Below are 18,766 nucleotides of genomic sequence, written 5' to 3'. Positions count from 1 at the left end.
TATACCAAACTTGGGACATAATGAAAGCATTCATAAGAGGGAAATTTATAGCAGTAAATACCCATATAAGGAAAACAGAGCAAGCACATATAAACAACTTAATGATGAACCTCAAACTTCTAGAAAAAGAAGAGCAGGCTAAACCAAAAGCTCATACAAGGGAGGAAATTATAAATATCAGAGCAGAAATTAACACAGTACAGACCAAAAAAAATACACAGAATCAATGAATCAAAGAATTGGTTCTTTGAAAGAGTAAATTAAATTGACAAACCCTTAGCCAACCTCATCAAAAAAGGGAAGAAAAGACGCAAATCCCCTCAATTAGGAATAAAAGGGTGAAATCACAAGAGACCCTGCAGAAATCCAGAAAATCATTTATATCTACTTTGAAAACTTGTATTCTAACAAGATGGAAAATGTAAAAAAAGGACAGATTCCTAGATACATATGAATTGCCAAAGTTGAATCAAGAAGATATAAAAATTTTAACCCAATATCAATAAATGAAATTGAATATATAATTGAAAACCTATCAAAAGAAGGCAAACCTAGGCACTGATGAATTCACTGCTGAATTCTATAAGAAATTTAGAGAAGACCAAACACCACTACTCCTCAAACTCTTTAATGTAATTGAAAGGGAAACAATTCTTCCAAATTCATTGTTGGAATCAAGCATTACCCTGATACCAAAACCAGAGAAAGACCCAACTAAGAATTACAGGTCAATTTCCGTAATGGACATTGATGCAGAAATCCTCAAAAAGGTACTAGCAAACAGACTGCAGCAAATCATCAAAAAGACTGTACACCATGATCAAGTAGGATTCATCCCAGGAATATGAGGATGATTCAGCATACATAAATCCATAAATGTAATGCACCCTATTAACAGTTAAGGAAAAAAATCATATGATTATCTCAATAGATGCACACAAAGCTTTTGACAAAGTCCAGTACCCATTCATGATAAAAAAAAAAAAAAATACAGAAAGTTAGAATAGATGGTACTTATCTCAATGTGATAAAAGCCATGTACTGCAAACCAACCATCAGCAGTATACTAAATGGACAAAAACTGAAAGCTTTCTCTAAAATGAGGTGTTCAGGATGTCCATCTGTCTCCTCTTCTATTCAACAGAGTTCTGGAAACTTTAGCTGGAGCAATTAGGCAAGAGAAAGAAAAGAATAAAGATAGGAAATAAAGAAGTTAAACTACCATTATTTGCAAATGACATTATACTCTACTTAGAAGACCCCAAAAACTCCACCAAAAGACTACTAGATTTAATAAGGAAATTCAGTAACATAGTTGGTTACAAAGTCAGCACTCAAAAATCAATAGCCTTCCTGTACACAAATAATAAATTCACCAAGAGAGAAATCAAGGAAACAGTATCTTTTACAATGGCATCCAAAAAATGAAATACCTCGGAATTGCTCTAACAAAGGATGTAAAAGACCACTACACTGAATACTACAGTACTCTGAAGAAGGAGATTGAAGAAAATATTAGAAAACAGATATCCCATGCTCCTGGTTTAGAAGAACCAATATAGTGAAAATGGCCATACTTCCAAAACTATTATATAGATTCAATGTAATCCCAATCAAAATTGCAATAGCATATCTCATCAGAATTAGAGAAAACAGTTCTAAAATCCATCTGAAACTAGAAGCCACCTAGAATAGCAAAGACAACCCTGGGCAACAAAGACAAGACACAGCCTTACAATCTCTGACTTGAAATTATACTATAAAGCTACTATGGTAAAAACAGTGTGGTACTGGCAAATAAACAGACCCAAAGGTCAATGGATCAGATTAGAAGATGCAGAAACAACTCCAGACACACTGAACCACCATATCTTTGACAGAGATGGCAAACACATTTATTAGAAGAAAGATAACCTCTTTGATTTTTTTTTTATTTTAAAGATAGTCAAATCCAACAAAACAAAGCAGAACAAAGCCGATCAAAGCAAAGCAGCAAAACTGGTACAGAACTTCAAAGCAGGATACCAGGAAAACAAAAATAGTTATCATGGTATATCTTGTTATCTTTGCAGTAGTTGTCCATTCCATCAGGTATAGCAAAATCAAACCAAAAACAAAACAATAAAACCAACCAACAGAATACTGAGTAAAACAAAACAATCAACAAAGCAAAACAGAACAATATAGGCCTTCAAAGACAAAATAGAAGGAAATCCCCCACGATTGCAGTATTGCATACTGTCATCCTCAGATGTTCAGGTCACTGGCCCCAGGCCTGCAAAATCAACTAAACAATACATTTAGTTGCTTTATGTACGTTCGTTGCTGTCAACTCAACCTGTTCTCTGAACCAGCGGCTTGCTTATGGGGGAGGGAGGCAGGTTCCTTAGCCTGCACACTGGTAGTTTCATGGGAGGCACTGACTTTTCTCTTCTAGGAAGCCATACAGCTTACACGGCTTACCAGAAAGGCTAGCTAGTTGGCTTCTCATTGGATGCTCCCAGTTCCAGCACAAAGATACCCTCTTTAATAAATAGTACTGGAAAAACTGGCTCTACACATGCTGAAGATTAAAACTGGACCCATACCTTTCACCATGTACCAAGCTAAAATTGGACTGGGTCAAAGATTTTAATTTTAAAACAGAAACATTAAATCTACTGGAAGACAAGAGTAGATAAAGCTCTTGAAGACATTAGTGTAGGCAAAGACTTTATGAACAAAACCCAGATTGCAGAGGAACTATCACAAAGAAACAACTGGTTCTCACCATACTGAAAAGCTTTTGCACAATAAATCACCAACAGAGTGAAGAAACAACCCACGATGTAGGAGAAAATGTTTGTCAGCTGTTCCTCAAAGGATTACTATTAAGAACATAATCGGTCCTCCCAGATTTAAATACCCAATCCAAATATGGGCATCTGAGATGAATACACATTTCTTAGATAAAGAAATAAAAACAGCGAATAAATACATTTAAAAATGTTCAATAGCACTGGTCATTCAAGAGATATAAATTAAAACAGCACTGAGATTCCACCTTACCCCAAAAAAAGAATGGCTATTGTCAAGAAATCAGCCAAATGTTGGAGGGGCTGTGGGGGTAAAAGGAACCCTTCTCTACTGTTCATGGGGATGCAGACTATTGCAACCACTGTGAAAATCAGTGTAGAGATTCCTCAAAAATCTAGGACAAGAAGTCCCATTTATTCCCCTTCTGAGTATCTTCCCAGTAGAATTAAAAACATCATACCATGGCAATATATGTGCACCCATGATTGTAGCAGAGAATTTGTAATAGCCAGATGCTGGAAACAACCTAAATGTCCGTGGACTGAGGAATGGATTTAAAAAATGTGATATTTTTATATAATGGAGTACTACTCAACCATAAAGAGGAATAAACTTGAGACTTTCTAGGTAAATGGGTGCAACTTGAGACTGTACTTATTAGTGAAATTGTCTCAGTGTGAGAAGCTGAAAGAAACAACATATGTATACGTATATAAAAAATAGTTTAAGATAGTTACACTAGTGATTTCTCTGAGTTCACTGAAGAGAAAGATTTGTACTGGTATTGGACTGTTTTTGTTTTGTTTTGTGATAGCCTTGAGCTTGCCACGCAGGCACTTGTGCCACTGAGCTAAATCCCTTGTACTGGTATTGTTCAGACAATTGAATGCAGATGTCTTGTGCTCTGGATGAATGATTTGGGGATGACAATGCGCAATGTATGTACCATTGTTGCCCCTGATTAACATATTTTGAAATTTTGTTTCTCCTCCTGCTCCTTCTTTCTTTTTGTTTTTCTACCTGAAATAAAATGGATTTGGAAAAACAAAAGAAATAAGGGTTTTCATTTAATGAATGATAAAACAAGCAGTAGCATGAAAACCAAAGAGATAAGGGTTGTAGTTTACTAAATCACAGTTGAACAATCAGCATGGAAACTGAAGCTTTATGTGGCAAACACAAGTTCTGTCATTGTCCCCAGAACATCACATTAGTACCCTCCCTGCATGGAGCCCAGAGAACAGGACCTTCATCCTGAGGATGGGGGCATCCTGTCAGGACTCTTGCCCAGTGAGGTCAGCATCCGGGGGTGGGGAGCCAGGGCCCAGCTGCTGTCCCTGCCTGTGCAGTGACTAACTGAAAGCTCACCCAGTGGCCCCTTCCCCGATGGTGGCTGCGGTCCAATTGGTCTGGGCCTCAGGCATTGTTTTCATGGAGCTTTGGCAAAACTGCCATTTTGTGAGAGCTGGGCTGATTGGAAAGAATTGGCAGCCCACTTTCCTCTGTGAACACGTGTGGTTTTGTCATTGCAGAAATGTCTCCACTTGTGAGGTGTCATCCTCACAGGCTGTCAGCTCCCCACAGCGATCCAAACGTGTCAAGGAAAACACACCCCCACGCTGCGCCATGGCACACAGCAGCCCGGCCTGCAGTGCCTCGGTCACCTGTGGGTGGGGTGACATGGCCTCCAGCACCACCCGGGAGCGGCAGCGGCAGACCATCGTTATCCCCGACACCCCCAGCCCTACGGTCAGCGTCATCACCATCAGCAGCGACACAGATGAGGAGGAAGAGCAGAAACACGCGCCCACCAGGTGAGGACAATACACTGGCAACCTGTGTGTGTCACCGGATCCCTGTCTGAGGCCATGGTCCATGAACCTGAACTGTTTACTTATCAGACATAGTTATCTCTCCCTGCCAGCCCCTAGAGTTTGGATCTACCATTTATTATAGCAAAAACTTATTTCAAAACAATGTCAGCAGAATTGCATATTGCTTAAACCAAAATAATTTGGAAAAAACTTTAGTCTTGAGAAGTAGTGATAGCTGTTTTACAGTTGGAGAATGTGAGACAATAAAAGTCAAGTACACAAACCCAGTGTATTTCAACTTCTGTAAACTCAGAAATATCTGCCTCATGCTATTGAATTTATTCAGTTGGACAGAAGGTTTCTCTAACACTGCTTTGGCTCACTCAGAATTTGGACTAATTGTCCAATTAATCAGAAATTTCCCTGCATCTGATTAACCCAATCTTTCAAACTGCCAGTTGGCTCTTCACCCAGAGAGCATTACTGTTTATTCCTAAGTAGTAATAATTCATTTTGTTCTCTGCGTGCTTCCTGGGCAGAGGGAAGAAATATTTATTATATTTGCAAGACTATTAGCATCAGAGCCTCTTTCTCTATGCTTTGCAGACAGATGCCAACAAAATGTGCTTTCTGCCTGGGTTACTAAACTCAGATGGTGCAACCTAAGGGACCAGAGTCTTTTGTGTCCCAGGGGCCTCTTAGAACCCAAAGTCCCACAAGCCCATGGTGGTGGCACCTGTCCTAAGGGCCAGGGGCCAGAGAAGGAGGCCAGCCACTCCCAAGCCGAAAGCTGCCAGTGTGCAACTGGTGCAAAGCTCAGCATTCACAATTAGTCCCAAATTATTAATTGCTGATTGGATACAGTATAAATAACTAGCAATCACAAGTCCTTTTGATTAGATAATAAAATTCTTATGCTTGGAATCTTCACCAAAGGTTCAGATAGACTGATTAAAACTGTTATTGCAAAGGGCATCCCTTCCCATCTTTATAATGAAGTTCAGGGGTTGTTTTCTGTTTTGCTTTCCTTTGTTTTGCCATTCCACAATAGGCCTAGTGTGTGTCTTACTTAAATATCTGTTCCCATTGAATGGCATAGCCTGATCTTTAGTGTATTTCAGAGAACAGAGGGAGCTTTTCTGGTCCTGCCATTTGCTGGGTACCAGAGGTAACCAGCACATATTTGCAGACTAGGATTGCTTTACTCCCCATTACAGATTCCAGTACCATCTTCACTTCTTTTTTGGTCATAGCCCCAAGCTGACTCAGTATTCCAGCCCTCAGGGTCTCACACCCTCCACCCTAGGAAAACTGTGGGCTCCATGGTCCCTGAACAAGAAGAAAGGTCCTTCCAGCCTCAGACTAGTCCCTGGTCATGAGAAAGAAGCAATAACCTTGCAACACTGAAGGAAAAACAAAAAGCAAAAAATATCTTTAAAATCTAGCTATTCCAATCAACTAGATTGGAATATCCTTTTTGAAGCCTGAGGTTTTGAGTTGACACAGACTCTGGTGGTAAGTGCCCAGGAGAGAATTGAACAGTGTCTCTGAGGACAAGGGCAGCGAGAGCCCTCTTTTCTCTGGTGAGTCAGCAGACAGGGCTGAGAGTGCACACCAAGCTGAACATGTGCCTGCTCCCCAGCAGCCTAAAGCCCCCAGAGAGAAGCTAAACCCAAATGCTGGCAGTTTGTGAGGACCTTAATGTAAACAACTGAGGGCAGGAGGGCAGACACAGCACATGGACAGACAAGTGAGTGCAAGGGACACCCAAAAATCATGACACTGAGCTCTCAGCCCTAGAGTGTTATGCAGTTCAAAGTATATGAGCAAAGTGAATAAAATGTACCAGAGACATCTGTCCGATGACAAGGTGCAGTGAGACCAGAGTAACAGGAAGGGGCCCAGCCATCCAGCATCGTGATGAGCAGCTCACAGACATAATGGTAATGTTTTCTGAAATGCTTTAGGACCCAAGAAGGTAGGAAAATACTTTTGTGTCTGTGAGAGACAAAAGCAGCCAGCAACTGTCTTATGTATAGAGAAATCACTTGTAATTTTGATCACATTATTGTGATTGTATTTAGGAATGAGAAAAAAGTGTAGAAAATAATATGATTACCTGTTCTTAGAAATGAGAATTATCATAAAATGGAACATAGTAAATATTTATTGGTCCTACCAGTGTAAGATATTGTACTGGGTATGGCAGGTGTTACATAAATAAGGGAGACAGTCTGTGTCCCCACAGTAAGACAAAACATTGTAATGCATGGCAGAGCACCAGAGCTACATTCCTAGGCTGAGCAGGAACTTCCTGAGGCCAGCAGTGTAAGCAAATGTGGACAAATAGTAGAGGATGTGGGATTGCAAATCCAAGCAAGGAGACTGATTGTCCACAGCATCAGAGGTGAGGGGACAGGAAGTATCACCTTATCCAGGAGAAAGCAGGTCCCACAGACAAAGGGATCTCAGGGCAGAAAGGGGGCTGATGGGTTTCCTCCTCCATAGGGAAGGTGGGCTGAGGGGCTCAAGTGAAAGCCTCAGTCCTGTGAAACAACGGTATAGACCCTAAGTGTGGCCAGAGAGGGCCATGTGACCACTGTCCATCTGGATAGCTTCCCTTACCCTTCTGGGTTCAGCCGCACAATGGAGTCTTTCCCTCCTAAACGGTAACCATCCTTGTTCCCAACCTGATTTCTCTTGTGCTGCAAGCATCTTGATTCTGATCTTCTGTGTCCCCTCCATCTCATGTTCCATTTGCTACTTATCCCAGTTCTGGCATTTCCAGTTCCCAGTACTAATCTTAGAATTTTGGCCAAAAGACTAGTTAACCCACCTCCTGTGACTCAGCCCCAGCATAGCAGCTGAAGAGTCCAAGGCCAGTGGTACTCACAAGATGAACAGTACCAGTGTGTCTCTTAGCACCAACTTGAGACAAATGATGGAAAACCCACTAAGTCTCCAAGAATAGAGGACATGGCCTAGAATTATTAAAAGAAAACTAAGATACAGTCATTATTCCTGACCCAGTTACGTGGCCAGAGCAAATAGATAGTCACAGCTCTGGCTTTTGAAGAGAATTCCAGAGCACATAGGAGGGAGACCAAGAAGAGGACCTGAAAAGTCGGAACCCTAGCAAACAGTCACCAAGCAAAGGCTACCATTTCTATCCCATATCTATTTGATAGATGAAGAGCTGAGACTACGACAGGCAAGTGACTCACCCAAGAATCTGAGTAGCAAAATTAAGACTCAGGTATCATGCCATTGAAGAAATGGCAAACGTAACACTGGCAAAAATAACTGGTTTCTCTTTAGTTATTAAGACCTATAGGAGATATAGCTCAGTGGCATAAGCACCTGCCTGGCAAGCATGAAGTCTGAGTTCAATCCTCGGTACCGGAAAAAGATTAAAAAAATTAAAATTAAGCTTCAAGAGAAGGGCTGGGTATTTAGCTCAGCGGCATAAGCCCCTGCCTGGCAAGTGTGAGGTCATGAGTTTGATCCCCAGTACCAAAGAAGGAACGAAGGAAGGAAGGAACAAAGGACAGACACAAACAGACAAGACCTGTAGTCCACCTGTAATCCTAGCACTTGGAAACCTAAGGCAGAATGACCAACCTTGCAAGGCCAGCCTGAACTATGTAGTGAGACCTTATCTTGAAAAAAATACAAAATAACAAATTGTGTTCTGTCCCTTCCAGAAACCGCAACTGCACTCTGGTGTTAGCAATGTGTTGTCCAATGTGAGCAAAGAACAGAGCCAGGGCTCTGACAGTCCAGAGTGTTGTGTGTGAGCCTTCCCTGGGTCCCGGGCTCACAACAGAGTCAGCACTTTCAGTTCTTAGCAGAGCTTTAGGAGGTGGGCAGGCATGGGCAGAGCCAGAGGGCTCCTTTCTTTCAGTGAGTCATTGTTGACTGTAGCTAGACAGAAAAAACTAGGCACTTTTTTCTATGCCCTGAGATAAAGTAATAGAAACAGTTTTATTTCAACCGTTTCTTTGACTTTGACTTTGACTCAAGAAGCTTTGGACTTCCACACATACTGAGTAAGGCGTCTCTTCCCACCTGCATTCTTGCAGACACACGTTACACACGTGTCTGCAGACCCTCATGCAAGCCTGGCCTTGTGCCCACACTCTCTCATGGAAGCCGTGGCTACAACTTCCAGGCAGGAAAAGCCTTTTTAGTATGTAACCAAAGCAGTATATTTCGCCCGATCCACTGGAAATCACTTTGTCCAGCTCCGTTACTCATTCACTCACAGTGCGGCAGCTCTGGGAGGCGGGTCAATTTGTTCAGGTCACAGGGCACAGCTGCGTTGGCACTTCATACCACAAGTGCAACAGCCATTCAGATTTACAGCCTGTGTGGCTAAAATGTCAACTGTAAGAAAATTGGTGCATAAATGTCACTCCATTTTTTAGATATAAAAAGTTTACTTGCATTGCTCCTAAAATCTTCGTTTTTTTAAAACAATTGAAACTCAGTGTGGTAAGGCATGCCTGTAACCCAGAGAGGCTGAAGTGGGAAGATCACAAGTTGAAGTTCAACCTGGGTGATTTAGCAAGACCTAGTCTCAGAATTTAAAAACACTAAAAGGGGTTGCAATGTAGCTCGATGTAAGGCTCTGAGCTCAGAGTTCTGGAGCAATACAGAACTGGAGAAAAAATTTTTTACCTACAGTGTTTCCTTCTTTGTATTAAATTGAAAACCTAGAAAAAGTGTTATAGATAAGTTATAGTTAGGAAATTGATAAACTGCTGCTTGAAAGACTGACCTGAGCTGTCTGTGGGGACACAGGACTCTGGGAGACCAAGGCAGGAAGATCACAAGTTGAAACTCAGCCTGCACAACTGACTCAAAATAAAAAATGAAAAGAGGAGGCCAGGCCTCCTGGTGCACATCAATAATCCCAGCAGCCTGGAGGCTGAGGCAGAAAGATTGTCATGAATTTAAGGCCAGCCTGAATTACCTAGCAAGACCATGTCTCAGAAAGCAAAAAAGAAAAGGAAAAGGGCTAGGAATGTAGCTCTGTACAAAGGTCTTGGCTCAATCCCTGGTACCAAAAAAAGAAAAAAGAAAATATTGGCCTAAGAAAGTTAATATCCAAAGTGGCGAGACACCCATATAGACATGCACTTAATATTACTGGCCAAAAAGTCAGTTAGTTTCTGTCTTGGCCCACTATGCTCCTAGAATGTTTTAGACACCAGTTTGTCTCTAGCTCCTGAAGACCCTTGGTCCAGCCCACTTTCCTGCATCCCCTGCCAGGCTCCATTCACAGTATCCATTGGGCAGGGTCCTGGGGGCTGCATTTGGAAGAAGCAACACTGTGTCCCACTGTCCATCTCCAGCTGCTGTCCCAGTGCTGCAGCATATTACAAAGCCACACTGCTGCTCACTGCCTTCCTCAGTTCGGGGAAGAAGCTGGTTGGAGGCCTGAGGGCTGAGTGCTCCTGGAGGGCCCAGTGGGACTGGATGAGATGGGGAGGGGAGCCCCACTACAGTCGATAGTAGAGAGAGATGTCACCACCCTCCACTTCATCTCGTGATACAGCACCAGGCAGCTAGGCTGGACATCTTCCAGGTGTTACTTTCTATCTCTCTAGAAAGCAGTCAGGCAAAGAAAGACTCTAATGATGATGTGTGTGAGTGTACACATAGATACAAATATGCAGACAGTATGATTGGGACAGTGTATGCACCATATTAAAAGGTGTTTGTTTTTAATCACTAATGCTTGAAATCAAGAGCTCCATAGAACATTAGGACGCAGTGACCTGGAGGCAGTGACCTACAGTCCCTCCTCATATGAAGGGCAAGTGAAAGTAATCTGCTGAGCATAGGGTGCCTGCCTAATCTCAGCACTCGAGAGGCTGGGACAGGAAGATTACTGCTAGCTTGAGGCCAGCCTGGGCTACCTAGTGAGTTCAAGGCCACAGAGGCCTACAGAGCAACACCCAGTCTCAAAAAAAAAAGTAAATCTGGCACAACTGCTTGGTCTGGGGAACTCAGTGTTCACTGGGTGCGTTGCCAGGGAGGCACAGGATAGGGTAGCACTGTGGTTAAGCTTGCAAATGCTGGGTTCAATTTTGACTCTGCCCCTCCCCCAACCTGTGATTATGACCAACAAGTGACTCAGTTCTCCATGTCTGCAATTTGTTGTCTTTAACGATGACGATGACTAATCTTACTTTTTACTGCAGTCCTACTGCGAGGACTAAGACGATTATACACACACACCACATGGAACACTCTGGTAAAGGCCACCATACTTGGTAGTGTCCTGGCAAGGTCAAAATAGTAATTTTCATACATAGGGCATTTTTCACTATGGAATCAGGACTGACCTTGGTCATGAAGGATGAAATTGCCTGGGATTAGCAATAGAAATCAGAAACTCATTCCAGAGAGGACTCATTCCAGAGAGGACGCATTCCAGAGAGGACTGCAGGGCTGGGGTATGGGTTTGTATGTGACCCTCTGGCATTGTTTTCTCCTTTGGGGCTGATTCTTTTCTTCTTAGCTCCTTGCTTCTTTTCATCATCTTAAAATGATGATAATCATCTATTGCCATGACAACACAATGCAGTGGTGAGCTCTTGCAGCTTTGCTCCTTATTCAGAAGTGATGTCTGTCAAGGCCATTTAAGCAAATATTTCTCATTCTGTCCTATCACTGTCTCTTTTGCTTCTGTTAACCAGCTCATAATGGGATTGATAAGCTATCAGTAACAATTAGATACAGTAGTAGACAAATCCCAGTAGCGTGACATGTAAGCTTAAAGAATCATGGTAGCAATCTCAAATCTGTGTTCCTTTCTACAGTGATTCATTTGGCAGCTTCCTACTGTTCTCTAATCTGCATACAGTGTTTAGGTGAAGCACAGAGATTTCTAACAAAAGAAGAGATCAGAAGTGGAGCCATCAAAATAATTCCTTTCCAAAACCAGGCGCATCCAAATCCAAAGAGTTGGATAAATCAGTATTAAGCCCTATTCATAGTTGCTCGTTAGGCACTAGGTCTCCTACGCTGCAAAGGGAGGGGACCTATGAAGAGTTTATGGAGAGTCCGATCTCGTCCCATGCTGCCACCACCATCGGCATGGTCATGGTGATGCCCCACCCGCCTTAGTGCATAATAAGACACTAACATGAAACTGACAGGCAAGACTCCTTGACCTTCTTGAGTGGTGGCACTTGGGTTTCTATTAAGGAGCTGGACTTTAATTCCCACAAGTCAGCTAGGCTAACTGCAAAGCCATTCTTTAGTGACAACGTACTGACTGATTTATAAAGAGGACTGTTGTATCTTCAGAAGTTCTATTTAAGCTGGTTTTACCAGTTTCTGAATTTGAGGCAAGAATTCCAGATGAACCAAATTTGTATTAGATCAGGTTACAGTTTGACCAAAATTAGTTTTGTATGTTTTGCTTATTTGTGTTCATTTTCTTGACTACTCAGAACCCAGTGGAGTATGAGCTACAGGAATTGTTCCTGTTTCCAATCAGATCCAAGTTTACCTAGAAAGCATACACTAAACCCAGTTGTTTTCTCTCCAGATGAGTAATAGGTCAAATCCTGTTTTAACTGTCTTAAAACTGCTGAGTGACCCTCACAATGAATCTGTTACTGCTATGAGTAATTGCTCTGATCTCCATAATGTTTCAGGGGGGTAGTGTTGGCTGGATGTTATAGGCTTTCATTCAGCCTGCTGTCCAGTGAGTAAAGGGACCACAGAGCCTAGGCCCAGAACACTAACCATGGAACATGCATGTGCAGCAGGACATGTCCACAGTTGTGCGAAGGCTGAGGAGCCACTGTGCACTACGACCTGGGACTGGGAGCTGCATGGAGTCACAGCCCCCCATGGGACAGCTCCTGATCAAATCACACGGCTGTGCTAGCAGCCAGTCCTTTCCCTGTGCCTGCCTGCTCAGGAAGCAGCTGCGGTGTCACTGGGCTTTGTCTTTTTAAGGCAGCTCCCCTTCCTCCTTTGTGCTTTTCAGCCTCTCACACATCTCACTGGTCTCGAATGCCCTATAGGCTCAGAGACCTTGCCTGGAGCCCCACGCTAGCTCTGGTGCTGCCCTCAGCTGCCCTCCGCCAGATGTCTACACCAGCTCTGCTGCAGCTGTACAGCTCTGAGAGCCCGAGACAGAATCCCATTTGCTTTTCTGTTTCTCAATGAATGAGCCAATGAACTTTTTTAAATTAAGGTATCATTGACATACTAAATAATTTCCCCATCATTCAGTGCCATTTTATATATTCATTTTTGAGACATGAAGTTTTCCATTTTAGCCATTTTAAGTGTACAATTCAGGCAGCGTTAACTATATGCCTAATGTACAGCCATCATCCTTATTCATTTCTAAACTTTTCTGTCATCCCAACCATTAGAAATTCTGCCTGTTACCAACAACCTCCCCCTTTCCTCTGCCCCTTCGCCCCCAGCTGTATTTTGTTTGTATGAATTCACCTCTTCCAGATACCTCATATTGTATTTGTTTCTGGCTTATTTCCCTTGGTGTTTTCTAGGACTTTCCATATGTGGCAGCGGTTAAACTGGATGATATCCTGCTGCACAGGGATACCACATGTATTCATCCATTCCTCTGAGTGGATGGTTAGATTGTTTACACCTTTTGACTATTGTGAATAATGCTGCCATGAACACTGCCTTACCAAAAAGTGACTGCTTGATCCCTGATTTCATTCTAGGAATGGAATTGCTGGATCATATAGTAGCCCTGTGTTTAGCTTTCTAAGGAGCAAGCATATGGGCTTTTTTCCATTTACAAATAAGAAATGTGGATCTTCATTAATTAAAATTTATTTCATCTAAGTTAACATGAGGAGCTGTAAGTATAGGCAGCCAGTTCATTCTTCACTGTCTTTTGGGTTCTCAATGATTATCTCTATGACTCATTTGACAGTTAATCATGGAGTGCTTCATGACATCCATTATTCTCCTTAACTGATTATTTTAAAGTTTTCACTGTTTAACTTGTGTTGTTATACAGTCTCCCACTGAGATTTTAATCTTCTTGAGGTTAGACATGTGTATTGTATTTCTCTGTGCAGGTACTCCCTGCAGCACCTACCAGTAGCATAGATGTCTGGGATACCTGGTGACTCATAATTATCTTTCATAGTATCTTCTGGTTTATGCACAGAATATGAAAGAAGAAACTTTTGCAGCAAGTCCCCACCAAGAAAGAATTCCCCCTGCCTAGATAGTTTTTCTGCAAGCCTGTTTTCACATGTTGCGTAAGGCAGTACAGCTGGTTATAGTTATAGGTTGAGTATCTTTTATCCAGAATACTTGGGACCAGAAGAGTTTTGAGTTTCACTTTTATTTTCTCAGATTTTAGAATATTTGCATATCCATAATGAGCTATCTTGGGACAAGAGCAAAGTCTAAGGTGAAATTTATTATATTTCGCACACATTGTATACACATGATCTGAAGGAAAATTTATACCCAATTTTTTAGTGTGTCTGCATTTTGACTGTGACCTATTTTATGAGGTCAGGTATGGAATTTTCCACTTACGACATCATGTGTCAGACTTAAAAAACTTAGGGATTTTGCATTTTTGAACTTGGGATGTTCAACCTAAAACATAATCATAGTAGCTAACAATTATGGCATGCTTATGTTACTGTGTGTTGTGCCCTAGTCAAAGCGCTTTACTTGTATTTTCTCACTTAGTTCTCAGAACAGGCCTGTGACCTAGGTGGTTTATTACTCTCATGCTACCATGACAGGTTGAATAGCCGCCTCAGAACCTGTCACCAGCAAAAGCCAAAGTCAGACATCTGGCTATGGCCATTTTTGTGCTCAGATCCACTGAGGAACCTTCTGCCCTGAAACAAAGGACTGTGCAGGCTGGGGTTGCTGTCTGCCCACATAGCGCTGTCGTTGGGCTTTGGGAGTGGGGCCAGCCTCCCATGGCCTTCATCCCACCCAGCCCTCTAGCATCTCACAGCTCGGCTGGATCCTTCTGCATAAGTTTCTGCCAGGCTTCCCCAGGCCTTCAGCATGCCCATGTCTCTGCTACTCCTTTAGACATCTCTAGCTCGGCAGTATCAGCCAGGACCCCTCACAGGGTCCTTGGGACTCTATAAATGCCCACTTCTTCCCTTATCAAATTAGTAGGAAACTGACCAGGTTGTTGTTTCTTAAAATGATCAATATGCAAAACTAGAAGGGCACTCAATTTTTAAAACTTTGTATAATAAGCAATAAAATCCACATCCATCATCCTAGCAGCTGGGAGGCAGACAAGACTGATTCCCAAAATGACCACACTAACATAAGTATCCAAAAAGAAGGTACAAACCAATAGCCATTCCATGTGAATTCCAGATGGCAGTTAAAGGCCCTTGTGGCCTCAGCATGCAGGACTTTTCTTCCAGGCCTTGATGCTGTACTGGTTGGGGTCCAGTGCCAGACAAGCCACAGGAGGGCCAAACCTCTTCTACAAAGGGACTCCCATAGGCCCCGGATGGCTTGCACACAAGGCAGAGAGCTGGCAGAGGATGTCAGGGCCTTTCTTATCACCTGTCCCTCCAGCTGCAACCTGGTTCGTTGGCCATCCCACTCCCTTTTGCTTAAGCTTTCCCTGTCTGAACAGCCCTGGCCTAAACTTATGACCAGTTCTCTTCCAACACCAGTGTTCTCCTAAACCAGGTCTCACTGTGTTCCATGTCCCCTTCCTGTGGCACAGAGCAGATTGCCACGGAGCTCAGCAGAGTCTGAGGCTCAGAGTTCAGCCCTGCCTGGAAGCTCCCCACCTTCCAGAGGCACCGAAAAGCGCCAGCCCTTTCCTCCTGTCTCACATATGCCCCTGGCATTGCTTAGACAAGTGACATTTGTGAGCTCAGCCTCCCTCACCTGTTCAGGGCAAGGCAAGGGGCTTTTCACAAATAGATTCTCTGGGGCTGGGGATTTAGCTCAGCAGCATAAGCGCCTGCCCTGCAAGCAGGCAGTCGTGAGTTCGATCCCCGGTACTGATAAAAGTGAAAAAGACCAAAAAAAAAGTTGGGAGCTGGGGATTTAGCTCAGTGGCATAAATGCCTCCCCGCAAGCATGAGGTTGTGAGTTTGATCCCTGGCACAACAAAAAACAAAACAAAACAAATAGATTCTCTGAAATTGCCTTCTCACCAATGTAGCTTCTCCCTCTACCTCGCAGCACTGTCTCCAAGCAAAGAAAAAACGTCATCAGCTGTGTCACGGTCCACGACTCTCCGTACTCTGACTCCTCTAGCAACACCAGCCCCTACTCTGTGCAGCAGCGCACCGGGCACAACACCACTAACACCTTTGACACCAAGGGGGTGCTGGAAAACCATTGCACTGGCAACCCCCGAACCATCATCGTGCCCCCCCTGAAAACCCAGGCCAGCGAAGTACTGGTGGAATGTGACAGCCTGGGGCCAGGTAATAGGAGAAAGATCTTTCTTGAGACTGCTTTTGTTATTTTCTGCTACTAAAATGTGAGGATCAGGAAAATAGAAAGTGCCCAATTATTGCAGGTGATCCTTATGTAGCACTTGTTCAAGTAGCTGAAGTAAATTTTTTGTTGTTGTTGTTATTTATTTTGTTTTTTGGGCTAGGGTTTCACATGTAGTACAGGCTAATATTTTTTTTTTTTTTTAAATTTTAAAGAGATTAAGACAAAAGAGGACAGAACAAAGCAGGTCAGAACAGAACAATGTAAGCAACATAGCACTTCCAACAAGACAACCGGGTATTAACAGTAGCTGCTATAATGTCTCTTCTTTGAAATAGATGAGCATACCTTCACATTCAAACATAACAAAATAGTATAAAACCATTCAAGAGAAACAAAATATTACAGGGCATTCAGAACCAAATAACAGAAAATGAACAGTAGCTACTATGTTATCTCATCTTCCATAGAAAATTTGTTTATACTATCACACATATTAAAATCTAGTAAGATACAACATGATAGAACCAATGGAAACAGAAGGACAAAAGCATGGTAGGACTTCAAAGCAAGATGATCTGCAATGGCTATTATAATGTCTTGTTTTTTTCAAAATAGCTGTTCATACCATCACACATAATAAAATCAAACAAAACAGAATAAAACATTTCCAACTAATGAATGAAAACATTATAAGGCTTCAAAGCAATGTAATGGGGAATCATGATTACCATAAAATCTTAGGTACTCTTTGCATTTCTTATATTAGGGAGACTACATGGTATTTATACATGTGAGTTGATCTATTTCACTTATGAGTATGGTCTCAAGTTGCATCCACTTATTTATAAATATCTCAATGTGATCGTTCTTCATAGCTGAGTAGTACTCCAATGTATAAAAATACCACAACTTTTTTATCCATTTCTCAGTGGATGGACACTTAGGTTGTTTCCAAGATCTGGCTATTACAAATTGTGCTGCTATAAACATGGGTGCACATATATCACTGTGGTATGATGTTTTCAGTTCTTCTGGGAATATGCCTAGAAGTGGAATAGCTGGGTCAAGTACAGTCTAATCTTAAACTCACTATATAGTCCAGGCTGATCTCCAACTTCTGGCAATCCTCCTGCCTCAGCCTCCCAAGTGTTGAGATTGCAGGAATGGGCCACCACACCTGGCACACGCTGGATTTACAGAGTAGCATCCATTCAGTATTTCTTTTGCCTGTGCCCACAGTGGATCAAATTAGAGACTAACCTAAAAGAAACCTGCGTGCTGTGCTTTTCTGCCACACATTGTTACAGCTGCCACCAAGCAGCTCCTTGATGGTGGCACTGTTTCAAAGGGAGGCACACATTGCTGAGATTGTTGAGATGGGAGAAGTTGGTCACATCTAGACAAATGTGAGAAGAGACCCCTCACTGCCTGTCACCAGAAGTTGCTGCAGGAAATGGGATCTTTCAGCACACATCGAACCTAGGCTGTTCCACTGCTGCCACCAGGGTGCAGAGTTGGACCTAGGACCACATCTTGAACAGTGCCCTTTTGGCACCAAAAGACTCTTTGAAGGGGAAACAGTAAGAGCCTCAGGCTTCTTTCTCCCTCAGTCAGCATCCCTGGCCTTTCCCAAAGTGGCCCAGGTGGTCCCCTTTCAGAGCTCTTGCCCAGACTCGTTAGGTAACCTGCTCCCTTTCCTCGAAGAAATGCTCGTTAAACACAGCCAGCCCAGCTCTCTGAGGAAGCTGCTGCATGTCCACAGCCTGGCCTAGACTTCCTCCAGAGTCTGAGGCAACTATGTGGACTCTGAGAGGCCTGGACTTCAGAGTCAGTGCTCAAGGACCAGGCACAGAGGGCCGGCAGTCCTGCTTGGGCCCATGGTGCCCTGGCTGAGAAGTAAATGTGGGCAGCCAATTTGCTCCACACCATGAGAATCCCACCTGGTCTCTCTCCCAGGGTCAGCTGATCCTACAAGTGGGAGAACTTACCTATAGTAGAAATGGGTCCAAGGCAGTACCTGGGCATGCATCTGGCCCACAGGACCAGGCCATACTGATTGCCAGCTTCTGATGATCTGAAGTCAAGGGAGCTAGGCTGGAGTCCCAGCTCAGCACCTCTGAGGAAATAGAAGCAAAGCTATGTTTCTCGAGGCCATAAGGGATACCTCTATCAAAAGCCCTGCCAGGAAGCAGCATCCTATCACATCACCAAGGAGTCCTGTGAGGCATGCCAAGTCATTCACTGCAGGACACAGGACTGTAGAGCAGTGGCCCAGATGTCCCCTAAGTTGTTTAAAAGCAGCACAAATTTTTAAGTTGATGCATTTCTCAAGACCTGATTTCTGTTGAGTTGTATGCCAGATCGTTGTACAACCCCCCAGATACTGTGTGTGGAAAGCCCAGGGCTACAAGTGGAGCTCACTTGGGACATGGGAAATGCCACTGCGCTCTATGAGTGGGATAGTGGGTGAGATGGCTCCCCACTGGGTCTACACAGACACACCCTGTCTTCCACCCCAGCCCACAGTGCTCCTCCGTGCAGAGTCAGCCTAGCTTGGGAAACAGGGATGTGCCCTCCCCAGCTTGCTGCTGCTGAGAAGCTTGTCTAGGCCAAGATCCGTTCATCAGCCAATCCTCTTGAAGCCCCGTGGCTTCACGGTCCTGCTGAGGCTAGAGGACCCATGTGAG

The 18,766-nt window shown here is 43.2% G+C and overlaps 1 protein-coding gene across 5 annotated transcripts in view; it reads left to right on the top strand.

Annotated features, from left to right (window-relative positions):
• The window catches only part of Hipk2 (homeodomain interacting protein kinase 2), a 191,288-nt gene that overhangs the window by 160,616 nt on the left and 11,906 nt on the right, over nucleotides 1–18,766 (top strand). For all 5 annotated transcript variants that reach the window (XM_013158630.2, XM_003475493.4, XM_013158629.2 and 2 more), the window contains exons 12-13: nucleotides 4,329–4,610; nucleotides 15,816–16,063. In XM_013158630.2, coding sequence (XP_013014084.1) covers nucleotides 4,329–4,610; nucleotides 15,816–16,063 — 530 coding nt within the window. The remainder of the gene's footprint in view (nucleotides 1–4,328; nucleotides 4,611–15,815; nucleotides 16,064–18,766) is intronic.

The sequence above is a fragment of the Cavia porcellus genome, unplaced genomic scaffold, assembly GCF_034190915.1.
Source record: "Cavia porcellus strain 051 isolate PalLab524CR breed Dunkin Hartley unplaced genomic scaffold, mCavPor4.1 scaffold_6, whole genome shotgun sequence".
NCBI lineage: Eukaryota > Metazoa > Chordata > Mammalia > Rodentia > Caviidae > Cavia > Cavia porcellus.
Note: the sequence above shows the minus strand (reverse complement) of the source record. Positions and strands in the feature narration are given on the sequence as shown.